Here is an 18,218-nt window from a genome sequence, read left to right as displayed (position 1 = left end):
TCTTTTTCTGGTTTTCGAAATGGTAACACTGGCCTTACAGAATGAGTATCCCTCCAGTTACATTTTTTGGAAGAGTTTGTGAAGAATTGGTATTAGTACTTTAAGTGTTTTGTTGAATTCAACAATGAAGCTGTCTGGTCCTGGGCTTTTCTTGTGGAGTTTGTGAAGAATTGGTATTAGTACTTTAAGTGTTTTGTGGAATTCAACAATGAAGCTGTCTGGTCCTGGGCTTTTCTTGTGAGTAGTTGCAATTACTAATTCAATGTCTTTACTTGTTATAAGTTTATTCTGATTATCTATTTGTTCTTAAGTCAGTTTTATCTTTCTAGGAATTTGTCCATTTCCCTGAGTTATTTAAGTAATTGGTATAGAATTGTTCATAGGAATACCTTTGTAATCCTCTTTATTTCTGTAAAGTTGATAGTGATGTCTCCTCTTTCATTTCTGATTCTATTAATTTGAGTCTTCTCTTTTTTTCTTGGTCAGTATAGCTTAAAGGTTTGTTAATTTTGTTGACCTTTTCTAAGAATCTCAGTGTTTGACATTTATTCTGACCCCAGGAAGGTTCCCCTCAGCTTTATTTACTTGCTTCTCTCTGGCAAAATAGCCAGGCTACAGTTTAGCCTATATCTCCAATGAGTCTATTAGTCTCCTCCCATTTGCCTTTTGCTATAATCTCCAGTTTTTTTGAGAAGACCCTTAGACTTGAACTTCACACTCTGTAGCAAATGGAGTCTGTTCCTTTGGGAAGAGATTTGGAACTCTCTGTTTTATGGTGTGCTTCTCCCTCTAGCTAAAATTTCTGAGTCATGGCTCTCCAGCTGGGGTTTGAAACAATGACATATTTCTCTCTGAGTGATAACGTACTTTAGGAGCTGAGCATTTGGTGGTAGGGGCAGAAATAGCCTCAGGTCTTCTGAGCTTGCCTCTGCAGACTTAGAACCTACATGTGATGAATTACGAATGGGCCGGGTCAAGAGCAGTCTGGACCTCAGCATTTTCATCACACCACATCCAAGGTAGAGCCTATGTCCCAAGGTTGAGGGCTGGATTTCACCCACACTTGCCTGGAACTTAGCCTCAGCAACAGGTAGCTGGGGTTGGATGAGAAATGCAAATGTCTGCTGGGGGAGCTAGCCCTCTGACTGGGAGGTGGGAAGAGAGGGATCCCTATTCTTAGCTGCAACAGTCCATAATGTTCCTGGGTCATGGAGGTGGGAGGGAGAAGGGAAGGAGTGAGTGTTGGTTCACAGGCTCTCACTGTTCTTACCGAGTTCTGTGAGATTTTCTTGAATAAGTGTTTGTTTATTTGCTGTTATTTGCTTGTAGGACCATTTCCAGAGACTTTATATGGTGTTTTTTATTTTTATTAATTTTCACCAGTTTCAGTGGGAAACAGGTCCATGGAACTCTTCACACTGTCCTACTGGAGATAACACTGCACCTTACACTTTTGACTGGAGTTGGCTATCTTTTTAGTATTTTAGAGGAGAATTTTGAAGTGCCTTGAGAAGCTTAAAGAGATTTTTTTCCCCAAGGGAAGAGCTGACTAGGAAAAGAACATGAAGTCCATAGTAGAGCATAAACTCACAGATTAACACATTTTCATAGCAGTTTTTTGTTTAGTACACAGACTTGTTTTATTTTTCCTTTAGTGGAAATTTTTAGCTACAATTATAACATCATGGTCAAACAAACCTATTCAGAAAAGCGTCATTTAATCACCTTGATTCTTTCTTATTTTTCCATAATTATAAGCCTAGTGTTTGATAATATAATTAATGTTTGTTTGGCTTTTGTTTTTGTTAGAGGCAGTAATGAACCAGGAAAAAAGAAACAGCATATTTGTCACATTGAAGGATGTGGAAAAGTTTATGGCAAAACATCTCACCTACGAGCACATCTTCGCTGGCATACTGGAGAAAGACCTTTTATATGCAACTGGATGTTTTGTGGCAAAAGATTCACAAGGAGTGATGAGCTTCAAAGACATAGAAGAACCCATACAGGTTAGTTGGTTTATTTTAGGACTTGTACTTTTTACTTATTTTTTCAGTGTTTAGATAAAAGTTTTAGTGATAATTTAGCTGTCAAATTAGAAATATGCAAATGAAGAGGAAAGCATTCACTTTAGCAGTTACATGGAAGACGTTTAAGATCAAAATTCTTTACTTCATTTCTCAGATATATTCTACTTTTTGTAAACTTTATCAGCATATTTATATGACCTGGGATTTATTCCATTTGTTTATCTTGTATTCTTAGCATGTTGAAATCACATACTATAGTGTTTAAAGAGGTGAAAAGAGAGTTCAATTATGATCTTAATGGTGACCTTCATTAGTTTTGTTTTAGTTTTTTTTTTTTTTAACAAATCTAGAAAATTCACCAAAGTATCAAGAATAATATAACAAACATCCACCTGATAACCCTCACTTAGAATTGGTAGTTGTTAATATTACATTTTCTGGTTTTTTTAATAAAACAAATGATTTATAAAGTCAATATCATCTTTGCCCTTCCACCTCTGAAAGACAGCGGCTACCATGAATTTAACGTGTCTAAGTTTTTTAGTACATTTTTAATACTTTTACATATATTATTGATCTATATATAAACTATTGTCTTGTATATATTATGAAATGTTAAATAATATGTTTTGGAATTATAAATTTTACTTATTTTATTTTGAGATCTATTCAAGTTTATATGTATGTATATTTGCATAGATGTATTTCTTTCTATCACATGACTACCACACTGTATTCATGTTTCCCAAACTGTTGAGGTTATTGTTAGGCTTTTTTGTTTTTTTGTTAACATAAACTTTGCTGATGTGAACATACAGTTAACATGTATGAGAAGTGGAATTATTGGATCACAGAGAATGTATATGTTTGATTTTGCTAGATAATGGCTAAAGAATCTCTGAGGTGACTGTTACAATCTCTGCTTCAGTTTTGTCAATCTAAAATGTTTTTTCATTTTTTAAAGTTGCATTTTTTCTGATTATCAGTGAGATTAAGCATCATTTCATGTGCATTGGTCATTTATATTTTCTTCTGTTTATTCTGTTTCTCATTTTCTTTGGAGTTGTTTTCCTTCTTATTCATATGATTTTTATGTTACAGTTTACCCCTATATTGCTAGTCTTTTTATTTTTGTGCTACTTTTTGTCATATGGAAGTTTTACATTTTTATTTAGTCAAATATAAATCTTTTCTTTTGATGTTGCTTTTTGTTATGAATGTTTTTCCCATCCCAAGATCATAACATTTTTAAAAACATTTTCTTATGTCAGCTTTCAAGTTTTGTTTTTGTAAGATTGATCTTTTATCAGCGTGGAATTCTTTGTGATGATGGAATGAATGGGGATATAGTTTTAATTTTCTTCCATACGGAAAACCATTTTTGCTATAGCCCCTTCTTTTTCTATTGGTTTGTAATGATAATTCCCTTATATAATTTCTCCTTTAAGTGTGGTTTCATTTCTGTGTTCTCTGTTTGGATGCATTTATTTATTTGTCAGTTCCTACACCAATACAATACTATTTTAACTGCTGTAGGTTTATATTAAGTCTTTTATTGTTGTTTTGAGACAGAGTCTTGCTCTGTCACCCTGGGTAGAGTGTCGTGGCGTCAGCCTAGCTCATAGCAACCTCAAACTCCTGGGCTCAAGCAATCCTCCTGCCTCAGCCTCCCGAGTAGCTGGGACTGCAGGCACTTGCCACCATGCCCCACTAATTTTTTCTATTTTTAGTAGAGATGAGGTCTTGCTATTCCTCAGGCTGGTCTCAAACTCAAGTGATCCTCCCTCCTTGGCCTCCCAGAGTGCTAGGATTACAGGTATGAGCCACCACACCCGGCCTGTATTAAGTCTTGACATTTGGTAGAGCAGTTTTCATTTTTTCACTCAGAACACCGACTCTCTCTATCGAGAGCATGCCTGGTACATATCTGGGACTCAATATTTAATTATTAAATGAATTTGAGTAAATTACTGAATTAGACTTTAACTTTGTACCAAGGTACACGTGGGATAAAAAGGGAAATAGAACTGACATTTTTAATCAGCTACCATATATCAGATGTTTTGAATGTATTACTTCATTTGATACTAACAGCAACACTGTGAGAAATTAGCTCCATTTTAAGATTAGAAAATAGTCTCAGAAAAGAAAAAAATAAAATCTATTAAAGATGATAAATATAAGTTATCTAATATGCACATAAAGTAGTGACACAAATAAGTATAGTTTGAGTATCTCTTATCTGAAACGCTTAGGACCAGAAGTGTTTGAGATTTTAGATTTTGAAGTATTTGCATATATACAATGCAATACCTTGGGGATGGGACCCAAGTCTAAACATAAAATTCACTTATGTTTTATATACACGTTATACACATAGCCTGAAGGTAATCTTATACAATACTTTTAATAGTTTTATGCAAGAAGCAAAGTTAAGTACTAATGTGGAATTTTCCACTTGTGTTGACATTTGGTGCTCAAAAAGTTTTGGATTTTAGAGCATTTTGGGTTTTGGATTTCTGGATTAGGAATACTCAACCTATATAAGTATACTGGCTCAATCCTTGAAAGATTTAGCATTGCACTAAACCTGTGAATTTTAATTCTAAAAAGAAGCTTCAAAAACCTTTCTGTGTGGTATTGCATTGAGGCTTGTAAGGCCACCTCACCATTGACATTGGCAAATATGATGTGATTTAAAATTAATCCCATAACAATGTCGATGTCTGTTTTAGAAAAATGCTCTGTTATTTATGTCTGTATGAAAGGATGCAGTATTTCCACCCCGGATTAGCAGTGGGATGGGTTAGGGAAGCCAAGAAAAATTGCCACTTTGTTTGATTTGGAACCTCACATTGCGATTGCATCATTTTGTCTGAGAAATGATGAGTTTGTAAAGTCCCTCTCTGTCACACATCCACACTCATGCAGATACACAAAACAAATTTATTCAAGGATTTATATTTGCATATACTTCAGAACCAAATATGAATGATTTATGGCACATCTTTTTTAAAAATGATCCACACCATTATCATCATCTACTAGCTTGATGATAGTAGAATCGAATATACTTCATTTTCACTGGGTCAGATGCCTTAAATACATCAAACATAGAATTGTTTAATTAAAACATGTTTACCCTAAAAAATATTAAGCTTGGTATCAGTATAATCATAGTTGTTGCTTTTAAAGATTTAACATAATAACTTCTTTTTTTTATTTCAAAATATTAAGGGAGTACAGATGTTTTTTGTTACATGGGTAGCTTTTATAATGCTTTAGTCACCTATCACCCAAATAGTGTTCACTATACCTGGTAGGTAGGTTTTTACCTCTCTTCCTCCTCCGCCTTCCCTTAACTTCCATTCTAAGTATTTATTAAATTTGTTCAAAAGCATATGAAAAATATCTTTTAAAATAAGTATTGATTAAGGAATTAATATAAGTGGGAAGCCTTCATCATTCATGGCAAGAACCAAGTTTTATTCAATGTCTAATCACTACTATAAGTAGAAACTCATTGACTTACTGTGAATGAAGAAAGAGTTATTTTTATTTACTGCTAGAAATAGTGAAGATATCTTTGCTTTTTAAAAAAATAAATTTTAAAAGGTTTTCAAAATGATACATGGATATGGTATTTAAAAATTAAATCATAGAGAAGAGCTTACTATGTTAAGGAGGATTTTTGCCCCACTCCCTATTCTGCTTCCCAGAGAAAACCATATTTACTCTTTTAACTACATTTGCTTTTTTGTTCTTCCTAGAATGACTGCCATTTATCTAAATAATATACTTACACGGTTATTTATTGAACTATCAATATTAGACACTATCTGTTGACTTCTTGCATTGAGAGTTAACAGTTTACTTCACTTTGCAACATCTGAAGACACTAAGATTGTTTTTAAAACTGTATGCACCCTAGCACTCTGGGAGGCCAAGGTGGGAGGACTACTTGAGGTCAGGAGTTTGAGACCAGCCTGAGCAAGAACGAGACCCCGTCTCTACTAAAAATAGAAAAAAAAATTAGCCGGGCATGGTGATGCATACCCATAATCCCTCCTACTCGGGAGGCTGAGGCAGGAGGATCACTTGAGCCCAGGAGTTTGAGGTTGCTGTGAGCTAGGCTGATGCCATGGCTGTCTAGCCCCCACAACAGAGTGAGACTCTTTCTCAAAAACAAACAAACAAACAAACAAAAGAAACTATATGCAGGCCAGATATTATCTTTTGACTCACCACTCTATGATACGGGATAATTACCATGTCTGTTTTTCATTTCCCCTCTTACCTCACCTAAAAGTTTATTATTTCTCTTCTTTTTCTCATGATTAAAATGCTTACGTTCTCTTGCACTAATCTCTTTTTTATAGTTTAAAGTTGAAAATTAGCAAATAATGACTATATAATGTACTTTTGTTAGATTTGCTTTCTTGTATGGTTTTTGTTTTTTCTTGGAGTTTCTAATTGCCTTTTTTTCTTGCATTGTCTAACTTTATCACCACCTTGAGTTAAATTTCAAATTTGCAAGAACAGTAGTCAACTTCTTTCAATTTTTTCTTATTCTAGAACTTTCTATCTTTCTGATCAATACGGACTGATTTTTCTGTAGGGCACTGCTACCCAGCTGTAATCTTGAGATTTTTCTTCCTTGCTCCACCATATGGATCTCATACTGGTTCTCAAGATCTCATATTTTTGTTTTTCTCAGTTTACTCGTTCTCAAGATTTCATATTTTTATTTTTCTTAGTCTACTCTCTTGGATGCAGGAAAACATTCTGAAATGCTTCCTAACAAAAAGGATAGGGAAGCAAATTTGTCTGAAAAATTCTTTATTTCACTTTCCACTTAATTTGATACATTGGCCAATATAATATTCTAGATTGAAAACTCTCTTAAAATATAAATGGCATTACTCTGTTGTTTTCTTGTATCTGTTTTACCAACAAGAAGTCCTTTCCTTTGTTATCCTTTCTTGATTTTTCCCCTGCAGCTTTATTTTTAAATAATTCCCCATATACCCTTTACCAAGCTTCCCTTAATGCTAACTTTTCATATAACCACAGTAACTTATAAAAACTAAGAAATTAGTAGTATTACAATACTTTTAATTAAACTACAGACTTTTCCACCAATATACGTTTTCTACTCCAGGATTCAATCTAGAATAACACACTGTATTTATTTGTTAAAACTCGTTAGTCTCCTATGATCTGTGACATTTCCTAATTCTTTCCTTGTCTTTTATTACCTTGACACTTTTGAAAAGTACTAGGTTGGGTATTTTGTAGAATATCCCCCGATTTAGGTTGGTTCTAATGTTTTCTTATGATTAGTCTGAGGTTATGAATTCTTGCTGGGAAGACTATCACAGACATTAGTGCCTTTCTCATCACATCATATGAAGGGGTTACATAATGTGAATATGTCTTATTATTGGTGATGTTAACTCTGATGAATTGGTTAATGTAGTGTGTGCCAGGTTTCTCCAGTGTAAAGTTACTATTTTCTCTTTCTATACTCTGTTAGAAGGAAAAGAAGTCACTTAGTTCAATCCAAACACAAGGGAAAGAGAGGTTCCCCCCACCGACCCCTCAACCTAGCTTTTCCCGACTCCAGGAAGAGAAGGCCTAGAGACTTTTTTTTTCTTTACCTGCCTCTTGTTCTCATTGTATGGATGCAGACACTTGCTGAAAATAATAGAGTTTTTCATTTAGAATTTTGCCTTTCCTTCAGGGTAATTTTTTGTCTGTATCTTGCTTTTTCCAATGTTGTTGGCTTTCCTGACTTATCTAGTGATCCTTGGTTTTTGTTCAAGTTCATATGGCTTGATGATTATGTTCAAGTGAAAGATTTTGAAAACTTCATGAGCTCTCGTGGCTTTTATTTTAGGCAATTGGGTGGGAAACTGTGTGTTACACTAGAAGATGCCTAATTACCAAAATACAGTAATATGCTGTGGGACTATGTTTCTTTAGATACAAATTCTCAAATATTTTGCCCAAATTTTTTCATGGTAGAGTTAAGTCCATGTACAGACTTTAATTTTCTGTTTTATGCTCCACGTCTCCTTCCCACCATTTTGAGTTCCAGACTTCTACAGGTTACTACAGAAAACACATTGGCTCTCTTCCAGAACATATCCTCTTCCTTGATAATCTCTATCCTAGTTTGCAGAAATTTGATACAATCATTGTTTTGCTGATGGACTTCTTTTCCTGTTCTTTTTGTTAACATAGATTTAACCCATTTTTATGCCTTTACTATTATGTTAATGGGTGTCTCAGTGGGGAGAAGAGATAAACAGGTGTGATTATGCTACTGTCTTAAACATTAAAGATTTACATTTAGCCAGAGGTCAGTGGTACACACCTGTAGTCCCAGCTACTCAGGATGCTAAGGCAGGAGAATTGCTTGAGCCTAGGAGTTCAAGGCTGTAGTATGCTAAGATCATGCCTGTGAAGAGCCACATTGCACTCCAGCCTGGGTAAGACCCTGTCTCTTAAAAAAAAAAAAAAAGATTTATATTTACTTTTTCTGTTAATGGGGAAATATTATAATGATATAACTAATATAATTAAATGAATAATATTTATAATAAAGGTATTATGTAGGTGGATAAATTTAATGTGTCACTTGTATTAATTTAGTTTATCTTTGTGAATATTTTATTGTAAATATTTTACCCAATTACTGGAGTATTTCATTTTATTTTGCCATCCATAGTCTGCTGAGCAATAGGCAATCCTGGGGTGATTTTGGTAACTAGAGTTATAGGGAGATTACATCTTCAACCATACCTCTAATTCTTTTTCACCAGCTAAGAAAAAGTCCACAAGAGCCCCTGAAAAGTTTTTTAAAACTGTAAGATGGGTTCTTCTTAATATGTGATGGTTTAAAGTGTTTTATCCAAGATATAATTTCATATAAAGGTACACATATATATATATATTTGTAATTATGTCAATAATTACAAACTTAAATTGAACAGATTCTGTAAAATCCATTTGGGAATGAAACTCTAATGTTTTTTGTAAAATGAGAAATCCTTAATCAAAATAGATCAACCAGGAAACTCCACCAATTGCATTGAAGTTTTCTCACAGAATTTTTTTTATATAGATATTTCAATTAGTGTGAAATGGTCAAAACGGTTGCCTTTGAGTCTACTGCTGGCCAAAATGTATTAAGCTATCTATAGTTTGTCCCTTTGATTACACTAAAAACTCTGGACAGAGTTTGGTTCTTTTGTTTGCCTTAAGTATCTGAATGAGAGCAGTGAAAAGCAAACAATAGTAGGCAATTGAGAAGTGAAGCCAAAACTTGAATAACAGTGTACAATTTAGGTTAATTTTCACAGAGATTAGTTTCCCTCCTTTGTCTCAGGTGTAGGGAGCAATCACTCTAGGAGAAACCTTCTGTATCTAGCCAGAGAAGAAAGAAAAGGGACCCTGTGCTCTAAAGCCAGTTTCATCTGCAGATTGCACTGCAGTAGGGGCAGCATAGACACCAAAAAACCCTAGGAAATACCCATCTCTCTGGCCAGAGGAACCAGAAAATGGGACTTTTGTTTTCCAATGAATTTGATAGTAATCATCATTATTTTTCTTTCTTGCCATTTTCACTCTGAAGGTGGTCATGGTATAGGTGCAAAACAGTACAAGAACCCTCAGAGAACCCTGGCTTTCTGGCCAGGAGAACTAGAAAAAGGGACACAGCTGAAGGTTGGAATACATGGGGAATATCTTGAAAAGAGATATAAAAGTGTTTCCTAATTCTTTGTATGGATCAAAAGAAGTCTCACGCTCAACCATGAGCTGCACGTGCACAGGACAGACACAACAAATCATAGCAAAGACCTCATGAACTGAACTATCTTAAAAACCACCACCCATTTCCCAGTATGTGTTGGCCAGACCCAAATAGCCTAACAAAGCCTTTGAAAAATGAATTAATGTTGGAACTACTGCTCAGAGAAAGCAAGGTGGAATTTTAACCTAAATGGGTTGACTGCCTGCTAAAACAAAGACATTCTCTAGAGGGTTTTTAACAGAACCCAGAATCTTTAAAATATGGTATCCAAAATGTCCAGGATACAGTCCAAAATTACTCAACATTCCATGAACCAAATAAAACTATTTCTCTAGGGAAAAGATAACAGATGTCAAGATGATCCAGATATGGAATTATCATATAAAGATGTTAAAGCAGCTGTTATAACCATGGTCCATGAACTAAAGGTAAGCATGATTGAAATGAATGGAAAAGTAGAAGTTTCCAGCAAAGAAATCTATAAAAACTATAGAAAAAAACCAAATGGAAATTTTAGAACTGAAAAAATACAATATTAAAAGTAAAAAAAATTCATTATATGCTCAATAGCTAAATGGAAATAATAGAGGAAAGAGTCAGGGAGATTAAAGATAGATCACTAAGAAACAAAGAGGAAAAAGGTTGGAGGGTCAGAAAATAAACTGGACCTCCGGGATCTATGGTACAGTAATAAGAGATCTAAAATTTGTGTCATCAGGCTCGTAGAAGGAGAGGTGAAAGATTGATATAGGAGATTTGAAGAATTAATGGCTGAGACTTCCCACATTAAGGTGTAAATTATAGATTCAAGAAGTTCATTCAATCCCAAACAGGAATTGAAAGAAGACCATGCCCAGACACATCATAATCAATCTGCTGAAAATCAAAGATAAAAAAATCTTGAAAGAAGTCAGAAGAAAATGACACATTAAATATAGGGGAACAAAATTACAAATGATGGCAGATTTCTTCTCAGAAACTATGGAGGCCAGAAAAAGAGAACTGTGAACATTTCTTAGAACAGTACAGTAATAAATGCAAAATAAAGATATTTTCAGATGAAGGAAACTAAGAGAATTTGTTGTCATCAGATCTACTCCAAGATCTGCTAAGGAAGTTCCTCAGGGTAAAAATAAATGATACCAGAGAGAACCCTGAAATTGAACAATGAAAAAAGGGCAAAAAATAAAAAAAAATTCTGCAAATGCCTGGGTAAATACAGCAGATTATTTTTCCTCTGCTTTAAATCTTTAAAATATTTATGACTACTTACAGTAAAAAAATATAACATTGGTAAATTTTTATTGTATGTTGATCTGATACATATGGCAAACATAAATAAGGAAGTATAAAGAAGCCTATGTAGTTGAAAACCTTTGTTTTACTGGTAAAATATGGAAGTTGGTATGTATATTTTGAAGTTATGTATATTATAAACCTTATAAACAAAAATAATGAGATTGGGGAGGAAATATTCTTCTATATATAGGACTGAGAAATTATTATAGAATTTAATAATTTCATAAATTAAGTCAGAATACTAAGCAGTATGCAAACACGGGCTGGGGATCCCTAATTGGAAATTTAAAGTGCTCCAAAATCTGAAACTTTTTCATTGCCAGCATGATGCTCAAAAGAAATACTCATTGGAACATTAATGATTTCAGATTTTTAAATTAGGGATGCTCAACCAATATGTGTTCTGCAAATATTCCAAAATCTGGAAAAAATGCAAAATCTGAAACAATTCTGGTCCTAAGCATTTTGGATAAGGGTTATTCATCCTCTAATCCGGAAAAAGGAAAAAAGAAAAAACAAACAAACAAAAAAAAGAGAAAAGGGGAAACTGAAGCATGAAAAACAGAGGCAGAAACCACAAATAATGAAATGATAAATGTAAACCTAATCAAACCAGTGATTACCTTAAGTGCAAATGGTCTAAGAATACTAATTAAAAAGGAAAGATTGTCAGATAGCATTTTTAAAAAAGACCTAACTGTATTGTCTACATAAAAGTCACTTTAAGGAATATTCCAGCAGAATATATATTTTATTAAAGAGCACACGGAGCATTCACAGAGGTAGGACATATTCTGGGGCTATGAAATGTACCTTAAATTTAAAAGAAAAAAAAATCATACAAAGTATGTTCTCAGATCCTAATGGAATTAACCTAGAAATCAAGTAGCAAAAATATCTAGGAAATCCCTAAATATCTGGAAATTAAACAACACGAGTCTAGAGGAAGTCTCAAGGCAAGTTAGAAAATATTTTCAACTGAATGTGGATACAACATAATAAAATTTGTTGCAGGGTGTAGGTAAAGCAGTGCTTAGGGGAAATTTATAGCATTAAATGCTTTTATTAGTAAAAAAGAAAGTTTTCCAGTTAATAATCTAAGCCAAGTGTGGGGAACCTTTTCATGTTGAAAGGCCACATTAATTTAGCTGTAATCAAATAAGGCTGCATTTAAGAAACTTCAATTAGATATCCTTAAAAATGTACATTATTTTGTAAAAAATCTACATACTTAATAATTTCAAAAAAATGAAAACTATTTGTTAATTTTAAAGTTAACTAACCTTTTATGACTTTGTTTTGTCTGCTTTTTGTTGAAAAGCATTGGAATATTTGGTTGCACCATGGAGGTCCGCAGTTTCAGTTGATCCTCTAGATGGGCATCAGTCATTTGTGACCTTAAGGGCATCCTGATTTAGGTTAGGGAGGAGAATGTAGATTTGCAGCAATAAGTGGTTGAAAAGCAAGAAAGCATTTCTCAGGCATGTTGCTGAAGGCATGAGTATTCTACTGCATTTTTTGGTATTTCAATTGGATCTTTCTTAGCATCAAACAATGACTTTAAAATGTCATCTTCTGAGAGCTCAATCCATTCCATCTACATAGTTCTTTAGGTGCCTTGGTGACATCAAGTAGGTGAGGCTGAAATGCTAATTTTCATGTGATATCATGCTTCTTAAAGTCAGTGAACCTTTCATTGTATTCTCCAACTAACAGGTCTATAACTGCTGTGTATTCTTCAAATGATTTTCATACATCATCCTGCTTATCAGTTACCTTTGCTAACTGGGGAAAGTGTTCATTTGAAATTTCTTTTTGAAGAAGTATTTTGAAACAATACAACTCTTTTTGAAATGCTTGGATTTTTTGCCACATATCACATACAGACCTAGTTTTACCTTGCAAAGACATATTCAAGTCATTTTGTTTTGACATGATAGCACACAAAAATGCTGCAGTCCTATAGAAATCTTCCAATAATTCACATTGCTGATTCTGTTCTTCATGAAGTTTAACTATCTGTTCTTGCAGAGATAAAATTTTGGCCAACACCCGTCCCTGTGATAGCCAATGTACTGTAGAATGATATGGCAAATCCACACTGAATACCTTTTCATTTAACTTTAGCATGTTATGAAACTGATGATGCAGTGTTGCATTTGCATGAATATAGTTAACAATACTTATGACTTGTTGCAAGGTAGCTTTAGCAGCTTATAGCTTTAGCACAGAGATTTTGCTGATGCAAGATAAAATGAAAAGAAATGAGAGCATCTGGATCTGTTAATAGATTTTTTTTTTATCTGTGCAATAAACACTTCATGTTTTCCTGTCATGGAAGGTGCACCATCTGTATATACACTCACTAAATTTACCAAATTCAGTCCAACTTCACATTTATCTTTGAAGTTGTTAAAGGTATCTACTCCACATGTTCTGTTCACTGAGAGTGCCTAAAGTGAGGAACTCTAATAATTCTTCATAGCAAAGAAATTCTTCTGTCATGACACAAATGAACCATAAAACCTGTGCCAAGTCAGTAGTATTAGTTGATTCATCCAAAGTGATTGAATAATATATCTTTTCCTTTTGAAGGATTACATGAAGTTGTTCTGTTAAGTTGAAGGCAGTTCATGCTGCTGATCGGTTATGGTTCTCCTTGAAAGGGGCAGTTGTTTGTACTTGGAAACGTTATCGGAGTCAAAGCATCCTACAACTTCAATAATGTATTCTTTCACAATTTCTACATCAATGAATGGCTTCCCTTTTTTCCCGAGTATATAAGCCACTTTATAAGTTGCTTCAGTGGCATTATTTCCAGGTCTTATTGCTGCTTGAAAGAATTGTCTTTGCTTTTGCTTTTCATCTTTTAATTTCTGCAGTACAACCTTTCGCACCTCTCCTTCTAATTTAAAATATTTGTGGTCTTTATGAGTGTTATAATGCTGATGAGCATTAAATTTCTTTAATGTTGATATTATAATATCACAAAGCAAGCAAATCATCTTATCTTTAGCAGAAACAATATTGCAATTCCCAATCCTCATTAAAAAATCTGTTTTCTTCCTCCAGCATTCTCTTGGTCTTCTTTGACATGATGGGCTGTTAAGCAGAAAGAATTAAAAAATACTGTCGAGCTGTGCAACTATTCACAAATTCCACTTCAAATAGAAACACATGTACCGTAGTCAAAAGTTGATAACAGACTGGGGTACTCAACCCTCATAAGCTCTCACCAACTAGCCTTGTGCAGTAGTGGGTGCCAGCCAGGCTGGTAAAGTTAGAACTAAATCATGAGCATCGCAGCTATCAGTTTAGACTAATGTTCTAGTTGTGGAGGTAAATCTGGGAAGATTATTTCGTTGAAACTTATTCTGTGGTATTTTAAATATGTTCATTTTAAAAGTAAAATAAAAATATAAAAGATAAATATATATTAATTAAAATAAAAGGATTTGTTCCATAGAATTTGGATTCAGTCAAAAGGCCGCACTTAAGGACATAGAGCCACATGTGGCCTTAAGGCTGCAGGTTCCCCACCCCTGATCTAAGCCTTCACCTTAGGAAACTAGAAGATAAAGAGCAAATTAAATTCAAAACAAGAAATGAGGAAATAAGATAAGAGCAGAAATAAACTGAAAATAGAAAAACAACAGAGAAAATCAGTCAAACCAAAATCTGGTTCTTTCAAAAGATAAAATTGATAAATCTGTAGTCAGACTGGCCAAGAAAATTGATAAATCAGGAGGAGTGAAAGGGGATATAACTAGACCCTTTACAGACATTAAATGGGCAAAAAGGAATACTATGCATAACTTTACACCCTAAGTTTGAGAAAAGCTATGAAATGGACCAACTCTTTGAAAGATAGAAACTACCAGTATTTGCTCAAGAAGGTCGTATATGTGTTAAAGAAATTGGATTTGTAGTTAAAAACTTTTGACATAGAAAACCCTGGGCCCTGATGGTTTCATTGGCAAATTCTACCATTTAAGGAAGAAATAATATCAGTTTTACACAGTCTCTTTCTGAAAATAAAAAAGGAAGGAAAAGTTCACAACTTATTCTATGAGGCCCACATTATCATGATACTAAAGCCAGACAAAGATACTACTAGGGAAAAAGAAAAAACCTACAGATCAATGTCATAAGTACAGATGTCAAAATTTGCAACAAAATATTAGCAAACTAAATCCGGCAATATATAAAAAGGATAATGCATCATAACTATACGTAGGATTTATTCCAGGAATAAAAGCGTATTCGAACATTTAAAAATCAGTCAGTGTAACTTACCACAGTAACAACATAAGGAAAAAAAAAATCACATAATAACTTAAGTACAAAACAAATATTTGGCAAAATTTTGTATCTATTTTTATAAAAATTCTCAGCAAACTAAGAGTTGAAGGGAATATCATTAACCTGGTAAAGGGCATTTATGAAAATTCTGCAGTTAACATCATACTTCAAGATGAAGGACCTACTTCTTCCCTGGAGAATCAGAAACAAGGCAGAGATGTCTGATTTTATCCTACGGCCATACCACCCTGAACATGCCTAATCTTTTCTGATTTTTTGAGGAGGGAGTGTGGGGGACAGGATCTCACTCGGTTACCCAGGCTGGAGTGCAGTGGCACAATCATAGCTCACTGCTGCCTGAAACTCCTGGACTCAAGTGATCTTCCTGCTTCAGCTTTCTGAGTAGCAAGGAGTATAGGCACATGCCACCATGATTGGCTGATTTTTTAAAAAGGTTTTATAGAGATGGGGTCTCACTATGTTGCCCAGGTTTTGAACTCCTGGCCTCAAGCAATCCTCCCATCTCAGCCTCCCAAAGTGCTAGGATTACAGGCCTGAGCCACCATGCCTAACTTCATCTGATTTTATCATTCTTATTCACCACAGTACTGGAATTCCTCCTACTCAGTGCAATAAAGCAGTAAAAGGTCATAAAAAAACATGCAGCAGAAATAAAACTATCTTTGCAGACACCAGGTTGTCTATATAGAAAATCCCATGGTGCCTACAAAAAAGCTCTTAGAACTAATAAGTGAGTTTGGCAGTGTTGCAAGATACAGGTGAGTGTACAACAATGAATTGTGTTTCTACATACCAGCAATGAACAACTGAATACAAGTAGTTTAAATAACCAGTGCCATTTACGACATGATGAAAAGAGCCTTTGCCATAAATCTAACAAAATATATGCAAGATATGTGTGCCAGAAACTAAAACTTTGATGAAAGAAATCAATGAAGTCCTACCTTAATGGAGAGATATGTTCAGTATTCATGGATTAGATGATCCAATATTTTTTAATGTCATTTCTCCCCCACATATATCTATAGATTCAATGTAATCCTTCTTACAGTTCCAGCAGCGGTTTTGTAGATATGAATAAGCTGATTCTAAAATTTATGTGAAAGGCAATTAGAATAGCCAAAACAATTTGAAAACAAAGAACAAAGTTGGCTGATTGACACTACATGATTTCAGGTATTTTTATAAGGCTACAGTAATCAGCATTGTATGGTTTTGGTGAAAAGAAAACACATGTGACTCAATGACTGAAAAGGGGGAGATAAAAAAAGAGAAGGACTACTGGATAAATAAGACAGAGTAGAGTCTATAAATCACCCCACACACATGGTGCAGAAACATTCCGTAGAGAAAAAGTAGTCTTTTCGATAAATGATGTGGAAGAATTAGATAGCCATGTGCAAAAAAAGAACTTTGACCTACATACCTCATATCTTTTACAAAAATCCAAAATGATTCAGAGACTTAAATCTGCAAAGCTTTTTGAATAAAATATAGGACAAAATCTTTGTGACCTTGGGATAGGCTAAGAGTTTTTACTACAACATCAGAGGCATAATCCATAGAAGAATCAATAAATGAGATTTCATGAAAACTAAAAACTTTTACTCTGTGAAAGATCTTATTAAGAGAATGAAACACAAGACACAGACTGGGAGAAAGTATTCAAAATCACATACCTGACAAAGTACTTTTATCCTGAAAATATAAAGAATTCTTAAACTCAACAATATGTAAGCAGACAGCTCAGTTTTTAAAAATGAGCAAAGGATTTGTACAGACACTTCACCAAAGAAGATATACATGTGACAGATATACATCATCATCTTTATTAGGGAAATAGAAATCAAAATCACAACAAAATGCCACTGAACACCTATTAGAATGGCTAAAATTAAAAGCAAGAACCCCTAAAACCTGACAGTTGCAAGTACTGACGAGGATGCAGAGCAACTGGAACTCTCATATATTGCTGGTGGGAATGCAAAATGGCACAGCGCCTTTGGAAAACATTTTGGCATTTTCTTATAAACTTAAACATACAATTGGCCATATGATCTAGCCATATACTTGTATTTACCCAGGAGAAATAAAAACTATGTTCACACAGAAAGTTATGAATATATATGACAGATTTATTTATTATTGCTCAAAATTGGAAATAACCCAAATGTCCATAGCTGGTAAATGGATAAAATATGCATACAATGAAGTACTCCCCAACATAAAGGAATGAATTAATAAACACAGCCACATTGATGAAATTCAGGTGCATGATACTAAGTGAAAGATGTCAGAATCAAAAGTCTACATAATTCATGATTTCGTTTATATGATATTCTGGAAAAGTTAAAACAGAGAACAGATCTGTATTTTCTAGGGCATGAGCAAGGAAGAGGGACAGTTCCGCTACAGAGAAGCACCACAAAGGAATTTTTGAAAGTGATAGCAATTCTTCTGTATTTTTATTTTGGTGACAGTTATGTGAATGAATGCATTTGTCAAAGTGCATAGAACCAAAAAATTACATTTTGCTGTATATAAATTAAAACATGAATTTTTAAAAGTGTAAAACAAACTTGTTTTTGAGAGACTGCAATGTAAAAAGGGAGAGTGATTTACTAATTATTTTATAGTTTAAAAATTCAGAACAGTTTTCTGTTCGGCTTCATGCACATGCCTTGGTATCATGAAACACTAATGTTAACTCCAACAAGGATAGTAGGATTTAGAGCTGAAAGACTCCT

General features: G+C 34.0%; 1 protein-coding gene across 1 annotated transcript in view; it reads left to right on the top strand.

Moving 5' to 3' along the window:
• Positions 1-18,218, top strand: part of SP4 (Sp4 transcription factor) — a 77,872-nt gene that overhangs the window by 53,835 nt on the left and 5,819 nt on the right. The window contains exon 4 of the mRNA XM_069462024.1: positions 1,810-2,009. Within this exon, the coding sequence (XP_069318125.1) occupies positions 1,810-2,009 (200 nt within the window). The remainder of the gene's footprint in view (positions 1-1,809; positions 2,010-18,218) is intronic.

This window comes from Eulemur rufifrons, chromosome 29 (genome assembly GCF_041146395.1).
Source record: "Eulemur rufifrons isolate Redbay chromosome 29, OSU_ERuf_1, whole genome shotgun sequence".
Classification (NCBI taxonomy): Eukaryota; Metazoa; Chordata; class Mammalia; order Primates; family Lemuridae; genus Eulemur; species Eulemur rufifrons.
Note: the sequence above shows the minus strand (reverse complement) of the source record. Positions and strands in the feature narration are given on the sequence as shown.